This window comes from Petaurus breviceps, unplaced genomic scaffold (assembly GCF_028583685.1).
Source record: "Petaurus breviceps papuanus isolate PSGF00001 unplaced genomic scaffold, PetGlider_PUasm1.0 90654, whole genome shotgun sequence".
Lineage (NCBI taxonomy): Eukaryota > Metazoa > Chordata > Mammalia > Diprotodontia > Petauridae > Petaurus > Petaurus breviceps.
In genome coordinates, this window is record NW_027187301.1 from 3,435,438 (window position 1) to 3,451,641 (window position 16,204).

Here is a 16,204-nt window from a genome sequence, read left to right on the forward strand (position 1 = left end):
AGCTGAATTGCTTTGAAAATGTTTATTGGTGGGGGCAGCTAGGTGGCCCAGTGAATAAAGCACGGGCCCTGGAGTCAGAAGGACCTGAGTTCAAATTAAGCCTCAGACACTTGATACTAGCTGTGTGACCTTGGGCAAGTCAGTTAGCCCCAAATACCTTGCTTTCCCCCCTCCAAAAAAAAGTATAAAAAATGTTTGTTGTTACATTGGATGTTTCTTTGGGTAGGGGAGGAGGTGGAACATAACTTGGAAATGAAGGGATATAGAAATAAAAGATTTTAATGGTTTAAAAAAATATTGGGATAGAAAAAAAAGTGATGTGCCCTTTGAATCATATTCACCTCCCCTCCCCCTTGCTGGGTATATAATCCAGGTTCCTTAGTGATAGAAAGAGACCTCAAATAACTAAATATTCGCAGTACCACTTTTTCTCTTTCCTTTTTTCTTTTAATTTTTGGTAGTAGCAAAGAACTAGAGATAATATGGGTATCCATAGACTGGAGAATGAACACTATATTGTGATATTTGAAAGTTGTTATTCTTCAGTCATTTCAGTTATGTCTGGCTCTTCATGACCCCATTTGAAATTTTCTTGGTAGAGATACTTGAGTGTTTTGACATTTCCTTCTGTAGCTCATTTTACAGATAAGGAAACAGAGGCAAACAGGGTTAAGTGACTTACCCAGAGTCACACAGCTAGTATGTGTCTGAGGTTAGATTTTAATTCAGGAAAATGTCTTCCTGACTCCAGGTCTAGCACCTAGTTGCTCCAATGTTTGAAGGTAGTAGGATATTATTGTACGTTAGCAGATTTGTGAGAATTGAGATGAGAATCAGAAGGATAATATACATTACACCCATAATGTATATGAAAAGAACACCAAAATGCAGCTTGTTTCATTGAATTTTAATGCCCAGTCTTGCCCCTGAAAAGACTGAGAAGGAGATGTGCCTTCTTTTCTTTGGAGAAGTCAGTCTATAGTGAGTGGTTTTGCATAACTGTTTTGTTTTGTTACAAGGGTGTGGGTGTGCCCAATTCATGGGGTAGGGTTAGGAATGGGTCTCCTGGCCACTTCCAAACTTCCAAACTTCCACCACTTCTGGGGTTCTACCCCCTGGCCCCACACTCTGCTTTCCAATTCTGACTCAAAAGGGAGACAAAAAAAGGTGTCTTGTCTTCTCCTATCAGAACATAAGCTTCTTAAGGGCAGAGACCCTTGGCTTGCTTGTAGTTGAATTTCTAACACCTAGTACAGAGCCTGTCATACAGTAAATACTTGAAAATGCTTTTTTCATTCATTCATTCATTTAGTGGCTGGGAGGGTGTGAAGTGAGGTGGGAGGAATCAGTGAACTTATGCTTCCTTTCCTTGTGAGTTGCCATCTGATGAAAATGGGTAGAGGGAGGGTACTCACTAGCAGAGGGACTTCTTGAGAGGAAGGACCAGTTAGATACCTCTAACTTGCCAGCGTTTGTATTTGTCACCATTGCATATGACCCACCAAACTCACCTATTCCCACACTTGGATAGCACCTCCTCTTCCCCCAGAAGGATCCTCTTAGCAGTGCTACATGGTGGGGTTGACTGGTAGTACCTCAAGCTAGGACCACATAAACAACCAAAATACTTCTCCCATTCATTGTCACTCAGGCACTGCATTTAGAAAGAGATAGGGAAGATGGTGAGGGGAGACGGAGATTATCAGAGAAAATACCATGGGGTCCTTGACTCCCCTATTCCAGGGAGTGTGTAAGGAGTCTAAGTGACCCTAGCATTGGCCAGGCATGCAAATGACTAGCCTGCCTGCTTGGAGTAGGGATGGAGAGTGTCAGGTAATATAGACATCACATTATTATGCCCTGCCCTTTTCTAGCTTCTTTTCCTCTCCAGGCAAAGAACATGAGACTTTTTTTTTTTTTTTTGACCAGGACAAGTGAATGCCACATTCCTGTTTTTAATACTTCCCTCCTCCCCTAGTTTGGTGTTAACCAGGGGTTGCTGGGAATTAAGAGTCTTCCTTGTTATCCATTTAGCCAAGATTTTTTGCAGAAGGGAGGATTTCAGTTAATCTTGGAATAGAGAGAAAGGAAATTAAAATTGTGCTTTTTTCCCCTAATGTAACAGCTTATTTATTTAGAAGCCAGAGCCACTGAAATCAGCATATACACTCCCACTTTTAAGGACATTTTCTCCCCATCAATTTTATGAGTAGATTTTCCTTTTAAGGAAATTTGTTTAGAAGCCCAGAGAAAGTAGTGCTGAATGATGAGTTAATGATGAGTCCTCAGAACCCTGAAGGATTATTACTCAAGAAGACGGTGGTTCCATCCACTAAGGAAATGTGTGAGGCAGAAAGGATTCAGGTCAGTTACAAGAAAGAGCTTGCTAAGTGAGGGTTGCTAGAGAGGCAGGATAGCATCATGCAAAGGGCAAAACCCATTTTAAAGACCTTGATCTGACATTATAAATGACATATTATATTCACAGTATCAAAATTTTAGAGCTGGAAGGAAGTGAAGGAATCATCTAGTCTAATTAACTTACTTTATATATTAGAAAACTCAGGCCCAGAAAGGCTAACTGACTTATCCAAGGTCACACAGCAAGTAGTAGAACCAGAATTTGATCCTAGATCTCTGGGTTTAAATCCAGCACTCTTTGAAGTGGCCCTTCTTCCAGTTTACTTGCCTATTTTAAAAAAGAGAGAGATTTGGATAAAGAAGGAAACAAACATGTATTAAATGCCTGCTATGTGCCAAACATTGTGCTAAATACTTTAGAAATATTATCTCATTTGAACCTCACAACAACCCTGAAAGGCAGGTGCTGTTATTAACTCCATTTTACAGTTGAGGAAATTGAGGCAGACTGAGGTGAGGTGAAGTGGCTTGCCCACAGTCATACAGCCAGGAAGTATTTGGATTTGAGGCTGGATTTGAACACAGATCTTCCAGCACTCTCTCTAGGTACCACCTAGCTGCCACAGGAAAAGATGATCATGGAGTTCTCTTCCAGACCCATGATTATACATTAGAACAGTCTTTGTGACTATTTCTAGCACCATGCTTTACACATACGATTGTAGACTCAGCTAAAAAGGTGTCTCAGAGACCACCTAGTGCAGGGTTGGGGACTCTGCAGCCTTGAGGCCACATGTGGCCTTCTGGATCCTTGGCTGCAGCCTTTTGACTGCATCCAAGTTTTACAAGACAATTCCTTTTATTGGGGCTTTGTTCTGTGAAGTTTGGATTCAGTTTGGATCAGTCAAAGGGTTGCATTTAAGGCCACAGGCGGCCCTCTAGGGTGTGGGTTCCTCACCCCTGACCCTAGTGCAAGCCCCTCATTTTCCAAAGAAAAAAAACTCAAGCCCAGAGAAATTAGATGATTTGCCCAAGGTCACAAAGATAGGATTTGAGTTCACTCTGGGGTCTAAATCTATTGTGCTGATAGTTTCTCCCCTCGAGAGCTTATGGCACTGGACTGGGTGAGGGTAGAGTGATGATTAAAAAGGTTTGAGGGACATAATTTCTGGGCAATTTAATCATTTTATTAATAGGGCCAGTATTTTAATAAAGGATGGTCATTTGCCCACCTCTCTCTTTGACCAAAGAAAATCATGGCAGAAGGCTCAGAGTTTCTATGCCCTTTGAAGAATAGGTGTTTCCCCTGGATGGTAATCGGCTCTGACTGGTTAACAATTAATGAGAGAATGGATATTCCAGTGAGGGGCTGGACCTGAATTTTGATCATATCATTTACTTCTTAAGCTACCCCCAGCCTTGGACAGTGGATTCAAAGAATTTATTCCCATTCAAACCTGAGCAGAACACAATGGCTGCCCTACCTGGGAGGGTCTGGATAGAGAAGGTTAGTTCAGCCTTCAAATGAGGATAAAAGATAAAGGCAGACTTCTGAATCTCCCCAAGTCATTAGTTCTCAATAAGCATTTCTCTTAGTAGTGTGCCTGCAAGCAGAAGGTCCAGGAGGGGTGGTTGTAAAGCTGGTGGAGGAAGGACAGAGGGATGGACGAACTGTGATAAAGAACTTCCATGAATCCCACTCTGGTGTCAATGAACTACTGCAGAATGACGTACAGACACCTGGCTCAGGAGGGACACAGGTGCAATTGCTGATGAATCTTCATTGTCTTGGAAAGGCAGAAGCCCAAGTTTTTAAGACATTTTCTCAAATGCCATCCTGCTGCACTCGGGCATTGTGTGCTTCTCACAGAGTTATAGAGGCTGCCACAATATTATTTGATTGTTTTGACGTCTCAGACAATTAGTAAGAATAAGTTAAAAATAACCCTCCTCCCCCCTCTCAGATTGGTGACATTTTTCTTTTGTCTCTTTTCTTCCTGAAAGGAGTTTCTGCCGGCCTAATCTAGAAACAGGGGAGGAGTGTTCATACATTTTTAATTTCCAAGCCAAGCTGGGAATGAATGTAAACAAAACAGTAGATAAAGGGAGCCAGCAGAAACTGTGGGAGACCCTGGGTGCTTTCAATGCTTTATTGGGGGTAGGGATGTTCCTAAGTCAAGTAGAGAGAAGGAGAGATTTCTTCATAGGCATGATTTTTAGGGTGAAAGATGGTGCAGCTGTGTCTGTTCCTATTTAAGTTTTGATTGAGCTAGATGATGCAGTAGATACAACTCTGGGCCTGTAATCAGGAGAACCTGAGATGAAATCCAGCCTCAGATGCTTCCTCGCTGTGTGACCCTGGGCAAGTCACTTACCCCTGTTTATCTCAGTTTCCTCATCTGTAAAAGGAGCTGGAGAAGGAAATGGCAGACCACTCTGGTATCTCTGCCAAGAAGACCCCAAATGGGGTCAGGAAGAGTCAGACATGACTGAAACAACTGAATGACAAATAATAATGGAAAGAACACTGGCCACTTGCTCTTGCATCAGAGGAGCTCCATTCAAACTCTCCCCCTCCTCTGTGCTGCTTAGTGCCTCTGTGACCTTGGTGAAGTCACTATAGCATCCCTGAGCCTTAGTTTATTTGTAAAATGAGGCAATTGGACCAATGGCCTCTGATGTTCCTTTGAGCCCTAAATCTATGATCATATGACCATCTTTTTTTGTTGTTCAGTTGTTTTGCAGTCATGTCCTACTCTCTGTGACCCCACTTGGAGTTTTTCTTAGCAAAGATACTGGAGGGGTTTGCCATTTCCTTCTTCAGCCCACTTTACAGATGAGAAAACTGAGACCAACAGGGTTAAATGACTTGCCCAAGGGCACACATCCAATAAGTATCTGAGGCCGGCTTTGATGTGCCTTCCTGACTCTGGTCCTGACACTCTATACACTGTGCAACCTAGCTGCCTGTATGAATGCCTGCTGCTGCCTCAACCTGTCTCAGAGTGGGAGTCTGGAATGCCTGCTGAGAGTGCTGAGTGGTCTTGGGTTTCCCACCCTGGACTTAGCTGTGGGTTTCTTTATCAAGATGGGGCTGGGCTCTCAAAACACTCACACATCTTATACAAGTTAGAGAATATGCCTGGAGGAGCTTGAAGCATTAGCACTTCACTCCTCATATGTTTAGCCTCACTGGCTAAATCTCCACGAATATCATCACATTCAGCGATTCTTCCCCACTGCTTAGCAGACAGACATTAGCAGCACCATTGAATGAACCTGCTTTTCTGCCTAGCAGATGAATATCATATCAATATGCATGTTGCCAATAATTGATTTATACTCTAAACTGATGTGCTGCTCTGGTCTCCCTGGCTCTGTCTTCTGTGTTTTGGGTATCTCCATCCCCCAACCCCCACCTAACGTGCCCAATTAACGGCCTGTTAACTGGACCTCTAAGGAACTTCCCTTTTGTTTCTCAGAATGCCTACGTGAACATCAACCGCATCATGTCTGTGGCCTCCCGCCTATCGGAAGCCGGCCACTATGCTTCCCAGCAGATCAAACAGATCTCCACTCAACTGGACCAGGAATGGAAGAGCTTTGCGGCCGCCCTAGATGAGCGCAGCACCATCCTGGCCATGTCGGCCGTGTTCCACCAGAAAGCCGAGCAGGTGAGAGAGACGGCGGGACGTACTTTGGAAATGGGCTTCTGTGAGGGGTGGGGGGACTGAGGCAGGGCTGAGGGCCATTTGTCATGGAGCCAGAAAGGAAACTTGGTGTGGTGGAACCAAGAGCCTTGAACTGGAGTGGAGAGAGCTGAACTCGAGCCTCCATTCCATGCCTGGTAAGTGGGTGGCCCTAGGGAAGTTACTTCTCTGAGTTTCAGTCTCCACATCTGTATAATGGGCTTTCTACTAATTGTACCACCTACTTCAGGGTTGCTGTGAGGAAACTGTTGTGCTAAATGAGTATTAGTGATTATTACAAACAGTGAGTGGTTGAAATGGTCCCTTTCATTTATTTTGTTAATTATCTGACTTTAGACAAACTTTCAATATTTGATTATTTTCCCCACTAGGGAAAAGCATTGGGCTGAGTTTTTACCTAGAAGTATAGGGGAATGGATTTAGAGCTGGAAGGGACCTTAGACATTGAGTCCAATTCTCTCATTTTGCAGGTGGACAAGGAGGCCCAGGAAGATGCCCATGATCACTCACCTAATTAAATTTCTGAGGCAGGATTTATATCTATAGTCCAACACCCTATCTTCTCTCTCACGTTACCTATATCCATATGAAAAGGACCAAAGATTTATTTTTTTTTCTTTTGGAGGAGGAAAGTAGGGCAGTTGGAGTTAAATGACTTGCCCAAGGTCACACAGCTAGTTTTTTTGTGTTATGTGTCTGGAGTCAAATTTGAACTCAGGTCCTCCTGACTCCAGGGCCGGTACTCTATTCAAAGCTCCACTATTCAAAGATAGAAATAAAACATATGTGTCTGTGGTCCAGAGGGAAGCCATCCGAATGTTACATGCTTGTTATGGGTAATTCCCACACTGGGTAATATGGCGCACAGTGTATCAGCACAGCCAAAACTCATAAGTGTGTTTGTTTACTAGTTCATACACTTTTCTATGTGTGTCCATCTTGGACATTTTTGTTGTTGTTGAATTATTTCATCCATGTCCGACTCTCCACGACCCCTTTTGGGGCTGTCTTGGAAAAAACACTAGAGTGGTTTGCCGTTTCCTTCTCTAGCTCTAGCTCATTTTCTAGATGAGGAAACTGAGGCAAGCAGGGTGAAATGACTTGTCCAGGGTCACAGAAAATAGTAAGTTTCTAAGGCCATATTTGAACTCAAGAAGATGGGTATTCCTGATTCCAAGCCCCAATGCTCCATTTACTGACGTAGATAGAGGTCTGCAAAGGCAGGAGGTACCTTTCCTCTCCTGGGTAGCCTACAGCATAGCACCAGTGTAGAAACAAGAAATTACCCCATGGGTCATTGGTCTATCAGAGGGCTGCTTCAGGTTTAGAAACAAGGAGTTATACCCCTCTGCCATCCCACCCCATCTCCATGCGTTTGCAACTCTTGGCTCAAAAATCCAGAGGGATTAGAATAGAAGGGTTGCAGGGGACAGCAGAAAAAGAGAGTGGTCTGGGAGTCAAAGGACCTGGGTTCTAATCCCCCCTCTGCCACTTAATGTCTGTGTACTCTTGGGCAAAATTACACTGTGTCTTGGTTTCCCCATCTATAAAATGAAGAAGTGGGATTAGATGGACTCTTCCATGTTCTGTCCTCTATGTTCCTGCTTCCCCCTTGCCCTGAGCACCCTCTTCCTTGAGATGCAACATGGTATAGTAGAATGAGAGACAGACGTGTTGTCAGGAGAGACTTTGGAGAGTTGCATGGACAGATGACTTCATCTCTGTGGGCTTGTTCCCTTCTCTGCAAAATGAAGGGATTGGATTGGGTAGCCCCTAAGATCCCTTCTTAGTTCTGAATCTATGATCCTATATAAATGTCATTTATCAATGTGTCTATAGAACAAATCATGTCTCCTCTCCAGGACTGCTTCCTTATTTTTATTATTATTTGTTCATTCATCCATCCATCCATCTATTCATTCATTCATTTATTTATTTTTTGCTTTTTGGAGGGCCATTGGGGTTGTGACTTGCTCAAGGTCACACAGCTAGTTTTTGTGTTAAGTGTCTGAGGCTGGATTTGAACTCAGGTCCTCTTGACTCCAGAGCTGGTGCTCTATTCATTGCGTCACCTAGCCGGCCCCCTTATTTTTAAAATAAGGTGCTCGGCCTTGTAGACCTTTGAGGTCCCTTCCAGTGCTAATTCTGTGATACAATGATTGTATCTTTCTTAGGTCTATGTGGATCACTTGGTGTGGGGGAGAGGGGGAAAGGGGAGGGAGTCTTAGATTTTTCCTCCATTGGCACATGCCTCCTTTAGGCTTGAGGCATGAATACAAGGCCTTTTCCAGGATTTTTCACTCTATAGCATGTTTGGAGAGGGAGAACAGTCACCAGGATGTCATCAAACACATGAAATCTATTACTGGGTAAAATCCAACACTTTTCTGGAATTGCTAAAATATGACCTAATGTGATTTTTTTAATGGAAAAAAAAAAGAAAGGAAAAAACTAGAGCATGAAAGGTGCCGGCACTGAGGCTAGAACTTAAATGCTTACATGCAGAGCCAACGCTGGGCTTTAGCTGGTGAGGGTCTTTTTGTTGGATGTTTCCTGACTCGAACTGATTTGAATCAGAAGCAATTTTCTTGATATCTATTTTTTTTAATGTCAGTTCTTCAGGTATTACCATAACCCTCCCTAATCTGTTAGCAAAAGCCATAAACCACGCTTCCCTTCATCTGAAAAAGCTATCCCTGACTGTCCTTTCAATACGTTTATTTAGGCAGCTTTTTATTGTCCCACAGGAGCTATTCCAGGCAATGGGATAAAAAGGTATTTAGGCAATTAATTTAAATGGAGCTGTGCCCCCACTAGAGAGGAATCACATATAGAAGTATTCTGAGTCATTGCTTGGAAGCCTGTTTACATTTTTAAAGGTATTTTTTGCCCAGTAAACCAGAAAGATTCCACTGGGCTCATCAATTGTTTGTGGAAATCCATACCCTTGCACAGTTGTTAATTTTTGTTAATTTGGTGCCTCTGTCAAATTGTACATTGCATGTCATATGACCAGCAGCATTGCACAGTGAATAGAGAACTGACTTAAAAGCCAGAGGCAGTTGGAGACACAGGGGCTAGAGCTCTGGACCTGGAATCAAGAAGTTCAAATCTAACCTCAGGCACTTTCTGTCTATGTGACCTTGGGTAAATCATTTCACCTCTGTTGGCTTCAGTTTCTCTAGCTATATAAAATGGCCATAATATCAGTATCTACCTCACAGGGTTGTCGTAAGGATCGAATGAGATAATATTTATAAAGTGGTTGGTACAGTGTAAGTGCTTTAAGAATGCTTATTCCTTCCCTCTCCCCCTCTGTGACCCAGAAGACTTGGGCTCAGGTCCCACCACTGACACATACTGACTTGAACAAACCAACACTCCAGGAAATTCTCTCAAACTTGAAATGGCAGACTAGGTGCCAACCGACATTGCTAGAGAGAATGTCCTGACTATGCAAGTGAAATCGGAGATCCTGCCCCAGAGTTCCTCTTCCCCTATTTCACCACATCAATGCGCAGTGTCCAGTGGTGTCAAACTCAAAAAGAAATGGATCCCTAAGGGTTACATATTGATTTAGAAAGCCTTAAGTCGATATTATCTACATTGAATTATAATTGTATTTAATTTGTTTGCCATTTCCCAGTTATGTTTTAATATGGTGCACTCAGGATTTCTGGCTCTCCATCCTGAGTCTGACACCTCTGGGGTACACCTCAATGCCACCCCTCTCCCACACAGATGACTAAGAATCTTGTGATCCTTCCCCAAGACTCTCTTGTCTTCCTCTCCTCTGACTCTGCTACAAGAACCAATGGATTGTTGTTTCTACTGTTACATTTTGAAGCCTCTTGGAATCTCTGCATATCCCTGGAGGCCTTTATGGGACTTCTGGGTGCTTGCCTTACTTGCTTTCCTAACCTAATACATACATACCAAAAAGCATTAGAGCCTTCCTTACATATGCTATACATATGTAAGTGAGGAATAGCTAGAAGGCAACAAGATTGTAGCCAAAGGCATTTAAGATGATTTCATTGCTTTATAGTCATATGGAAAGGATGTGAATATATCTGTCTATCTCTCTTTCATCTATCTCTCTTCTATCTGTCTGTCTATCTATCTATGAAGCAGCATGGCATAGTATATGATGAACTGATTTCATAGTCAAGGTTCAAGACCAGCCTCTTACATATGCTATACCTTTGACCACGGCCAAGTCATTTCTGTCTGAGTGCCCTAGGCAATCCTCTAAAGCTGTTATTCAGTCATTTTAATTGTGTCCAACTCTTTGTGCCCCATTTGGGGTTTCTTGGCAGAGACACTAGAGTGGTTTGCCATTTCCTTCTCCAGCTCATTTTACAGATGAGGAAATTGAAGCCAACAGAATGAAATGACTTGCTCAGGATCACACTGCTAGTATCTTAGACCAGATTTGAACTCAGGAAGATGAGTCTTCCTGACTCCAGGCCCAGCGCTCTATCCACTGTGCCACCTTGCTGCCTGTCTTCTAAGATTATAAAGTTGTAAACTCCTGATTTGCATTATTAGAGGGATTTTCCCTACACTAAAAAAATCGTAACTCCAGAACAAAAGCACATATATACACACATATCTCTGTCTATCTGTTTCTATCTGTCTACACACATACACACACACATACACACATACACATACACACACGTATTTACATACCAGCCTAGGAGTCAGAAGGGCCTTGGCTCACACTACCTATGTAACCATCTCAGATGGCAAACCTTTTTAATTCCTAGGCAGCTCTCTAAGCCTAGACGGTATAAAAGGGTTGCTAGTATGCACTGGTTAAGGGAATTTCCACACAAGAGATTTCCTATACTGATGAAATTGTAGATTTAGATCAAATATATACATATAGATCCAAATAGCTATATATCCATAAATAAACTGATATTTATACATATATATGAATACTATATATATAATATACTATATTTAGTATAATGGCTAGCATTTGTATAAGCACTTTAAGGCTTGCAAAGCTCTTCATAAATATTTTCTCATTTGTTCCTTACAAGAGCTCTGAGAGGTAGGTGCTATTATTATGCTCTTTTTGTAGAGAGGTAAACTGAGACAGGTAGAGGTTGTGTCCTGCCTGGGTAAATCTCCTATTCTCTTAGGCAGGATTTGAACTCAGGTTTCCCTGACTCCAAGTTCAGTGCTCTATCCTCATGTTCCCTGAGAAGTTAGTATAGTCATATGATATCAAGTGTGACTTGTAGACTCAGTCTATTTTGCTTTATAATCATAACTTACTTATATACCCAGTAAAATGTAAGCTTCTTAAGGATAATAACTATTCATTTTACCCTACAGTCCCAGGTACCTAGCCCACACATACTATATGCATACTTATGTATACTATACTATATGTACTAGATACTTAGTAAATGCTTTGGGGAGTTGAATTGAAGATATGTGTAAATGTGCATATAAATAATATTTGACATCATACATGCCTTGGGTTGGGAAGTGCAGTATCCCACACTCCAAAGTAAAAAACCAGGGACCCACAGGTTCTCCCAAAGGCTCCCGAATTCAAGACTGGAAATGAGAAATCCACAGACTCTCTTATTGAGGGGATAAAGATGGAAGTGGCATGTCCCTGTCATCTCTCTGCCATATATGTTTATACCCTACACATGGACAATATCTGATCTCACAAGTGAGTCAAATTATCCATCACATGGTATTTTTATAATTATTTCATAGCCATAATCTTTGCTAGTGGGAACCACATTTTTCTAACAAGTAAACCAACTTTTTGGGAAGAAAGTAAGTATGGTATTAGAACTAGGAGAACCCCTTAGATAGTGTTTTATAAAGTAAGTGAATAGTTTCTTTCTGTGCCTTAGAGCTCTTCTGCTGAAACCTAACATCCCCCATAACCCCGACTTGGGGCTCTTAATCATTTTTTGTGCCATGGATCCCTTTGGCAGTATATAGATCCTCTCTCAAAATAATACTTTTAAATAATTGAAGGAAATACTACATTTCAGCCAGAGGTTAATGAAAATAAGGATGCTATTTTTGTTCCCATTTAAACCCATAAGTTCCTGGAAGTCTAACCTCAGGTTAAGAACCCTTGACCTAGATAGACAGTCAGACAGGATGTAGAATCAACATAGCAAACTTTGACTACGGATATAACTTGAGTATAGTCAGTCTTTTGCATTAATGGAGGGAACCAAAATGTGGAGAGTACACAGAATAATGTATAATAAAACATGATTTCTTTTTGGCCTTAGAATGTGCTCCTATAAGTACTTTGGAAAATGATACATTTAACTCTTCATAACTATATAATGAAACTATATAATGAGAGTGCACTTGTGAAGGACCACATGGACAAGCTGGGAAACTGTCCAATTTCTCCATTCAGTTTTAGTTTTGCCTATAATCCAGTGCATGCTGGGAATAGACCTCTCTCCCTCAGACAGATATATAGCACCACAGAGTTGTCCTCTTTGAAATCTTCCCTGGGCAGGGACTCTTTCAATACATTTCAAAGGAATGCCCTGCTATATAGCCAAAGTAAGCGTACAAGAAAGTGTGACATGTCAACAAAGACAAGTAATTAAGCCGAATACTTTCAGTAATTTCAAGTACACTTGAAAGCAAGAGTTGGGACAGATTAGCAGGATAGTTCGTTCATTGTGCATAAATAAAAGCCACACTAATATTCTCTCCAAATTAGCCTATTTATCCAGGGTTTTCCTCCAATAAAACTGCCCCCTCCCAAGTCTTTTAATGCTAATATAGAATGACAGCTAAGAAAATCTTCAGCATCTCAAGCTTAAGCAGCGATTCCATAATCCAGGAGCTGCCTCAGAACATCTCTCAAGTGTCAATCAATCATCTAGTATTTATTGATGGCTATTATACACCAATCCCTATGCTAGACATTGGGAATACAGCATCAGAGAAGGAAACAATCTCTCTTAGGAGTTTATATCTAAGGGAGGAAAGGTTTACATTGATTGCTTATGAGTTGCTGTTGGAACTAAACTCTGCCTCTTGTCAGAATCTCTCAAGGTCACTCTCTTTGTCTCTGGAGTGCCAGAGAGGATCATAGGATTCAGAGCTGGAAGGGGTGTTGGGACCCATCTAGCCCAGCACCTGCATTTTCCAGATGAGAAAATTGGGACCTAGAGAAAAGTGGCTTGCCCAAATTACATATCTAGGAATTGACAAAGCTTTCACTTGAATCTTCTGACTCCATGTCTTGCTACTGTCTCTACTATACCACAATGCCTTCCTTCTCCCTAACTTAATACCTCATGTTATTTTAGTTTCTGTCAGGAGTGGACGCCTGGTGTAAGATGTGCAGTGAAGGTGGCCTCCCATCTGAGACACAGGACCTAGAGCTGGCCATCCACCATCACCAGTCTTTATATGAGCAGGTGACACAAGCCTACACGGAGGTAAGAACAGCATTTGCCTGGGATGGGGGAGAGGGGTAAAAATGAGAAATAACGTAGGGGCTTGGGAGGTAAGACAATCCACGATCAAGGAAATGTGATGCGGATGGTACAGAATCAAGATTTTCTGTTTCTCTGGGAATTCTCCTGGAGTCAATAACCAGCTGTCTCCATCTTTGGACTATTCTCCTATCCTGCCTCTGCTCATGTAGCTAGTGATGCCAGCAGAAAACACCAAGGGCTGAGTGCTTATTCCGTGCAGAGTGCTGTATTATGAAAGCACTCCCTGATCTGCTAAACTACCAAGTCTACACTTATCCCATAGCTTGAACTTGATGAAATAGCCCCTGTAGCAGCAAGCACTCCAAGTGTCCTCAGGGTGGCTGCCCATACAGGTTCTTGGATCTGCTTTGTTAAAGGAAGGCAACTCAAAATGGGTTAACAAGCTTATTTTATTCAGTCAAATATGTATCGTGTACCAAGTTCAGGGGAGAGGTCAGCACCCCGAACTTCAGAATATACAGACAGAATTATCAAGACAGAAACAGATCAAATAGACAGATTTCCAAACCGTCCAACCATTACATCCATACCAAACAACATCTGGGTTTCAAAGCCAGGGGGGCTCTGGACAATGGCTTCCCAGTTTCATCTGATCAAATCACAGAACACTTCTCAAAGTGAGCCCCAAAACAAAGCTACACATCAGGGCTTATATAGCCTTCTCCTGGTTCAGAGAATGTAACAACCTTATTGACTCACTGCCCAATCAAAAAGTATCTACTGAAAAATAAGCCTTTCACCCCAGGCTCCAGGTGCACTTTAGCCTAGGGGCAGGGAAGATCTTTAAATTTACATTCCCATTACAGCCCCTTACTTCTTTAGAAATTTTTTGGCAAATTTAGTTGCTTATACCAGAGGCATCAGTTATGCAGACTGAGGCCTGCAACATGGCTTTATTGTGGCCAGAACCAGATTAAATTGTAATTGGGAATTATGTAACAAAATAAATAAAAACACAATAGAACATAGATAATATTAATCTGTGGTTTTCTAAGTCAATATGTGGTTCCAGGAATCCTTCTGTACAGTTTAGCATTTGTTTCCCCAAATCCCTATTATCCTCCTGGCATAAGAGGGGAGACTTTTCCACAGGAGTAGAAATTATTGGTAATCTGAGTTACGGGGACATTAACCCATTCAGTAAACATTTTAGCCCTTGAATGTCAGGGCTTGGTGACATTGGCCCAGTGTGGCTTCAAAGTTTATTCTCACTGCTGTTTTTGCCTTCTATTCTCTGCCCTAAGAGAATCCCATTTGCTTTTCACCCTTATTTTCTCCCATTTGAAGAGTATTTTTAATTTAATCCAGCAATTGATAAACATTTATTTAGTGCCTATGATGTTCTAGGGCAGGGGTGGGGAACCTGTGACTTCGAGGTCACATGTGACCCTCTAAGTCCTCAAGTGTGACCCTTTGACTGAGTCCAAGTTTTACAGAACAAATCCTTTTATTAAGGAGATTTTTTCTGTGAAGTTTAGATTGAGTCAAAGGGCTGCACTTGAGGACCTAGAGGGCCAGATGTGGCCTCAAGGCTGCAGTTCCCCACTCCATTAGGCACTGTCTGGGAATACAAAGAGGGTGAATGTTGTCTCCTAAATGGAGAGACAAGTACACGTATAAGGTTATATAGAATTATATAAAATTATACAATTATATATCATATATGTATATATAATTATATTTATTATTATATATTTATATATAAATATGCAAATTATGTAAAATTATACAGAATAAATATAGAGAGAATAACTACAAAGTAACTTGATACAGGCTAGTTTGGGAATGATATTACAGTTGAAGAGATCAAAAGAGATTATAGGAGGTGGGACTTGAGCTGTAGCTTGAAAGAAAAGAGGAATTCTGCAAGTCAGAGATGAGAAGAGAGGAATTTCCAGGCATAAGGGACAGACAGTGCAAAGGGATAGAAGTGGGAGTGTTGTCTGTGATGAACAGAGAAAAAGCCAGTTTGGCTGGATTGTAGAGCATGGGGAAAGCAAAGATAAATTATAATGCATAAGGGAGCCCTAGTACATGACTTTTTCTTCTCTAGACTCCTATAAGACTAATCATTCTTATAGGATTTGCCCCAGTATTTGAATTTAATGTGATTTTTATAAACAACTAAGGCATAGTCTCCCATCCTTTCCAACCAAACCTTCCATCTAGGGCAGGTCACCCCCATCCTTTTTATAAAGTCCCTGAGGACAGAGTGTCTCATTTTTTAATTAGCAACCCTAGCAACTAGCACAAGGATTGGTACATAGCAAGCACTTGATAAATTCTGATTGATTGATACATAGATGAGAAAATTCTACTTTCTTAGGGAGAATGACTGAAGGCTTGACTTTATATCCATTGTTCTTTACTTTCTTTAACATAAAGTCAATGATCTGTCCTTCCTAACTGACTAATGCCCGGTACTCCAGAGATATTGGACTTCCTCTGCTTTTCTATAGCCATTAACTGCTCAGAGACAGGATAGCCATAGCTTAGTGCCTCTCAGAAACATTTCCCTGAGTGCCTGCAATTCATGAGATAATCACCTTTCTTCTATCCCACCCTTGACAGAAAAATTATCTTGATTTGACTTTGCCTCCTACTGGAATCAAT

General features: G+C 41.6%; 1 protein-coding gene across 4 annotated transcripts in view; it reads left to right on the plus strand.

The window, feature by feature from the left end:
- Positions 1-16,204, plus strand: part of KALRN (kalirin RhoGEF kinase) — a 982,696-nt gene that overhangs the window by 417,373 nt on the left and 549,119 nt on the right. For all 4 annotated transcript variants that reach the window (XM_069064963.1, XM_069064965.1, XM_069064964.1 and 1 more), the window contains 2 exons: positions 5,844-6,035; positions 13,400-13,531. In XM_069064963.1, coding sequence (XP_068921064.1) covers positions 5,844-6,035; positions 13,400-13,531 — 324 coding nt within the window. The remainder of the gene's footprint in view (positions 1-5,843; positions 6,036-13,399; positions 13,532-16,204) is intronic.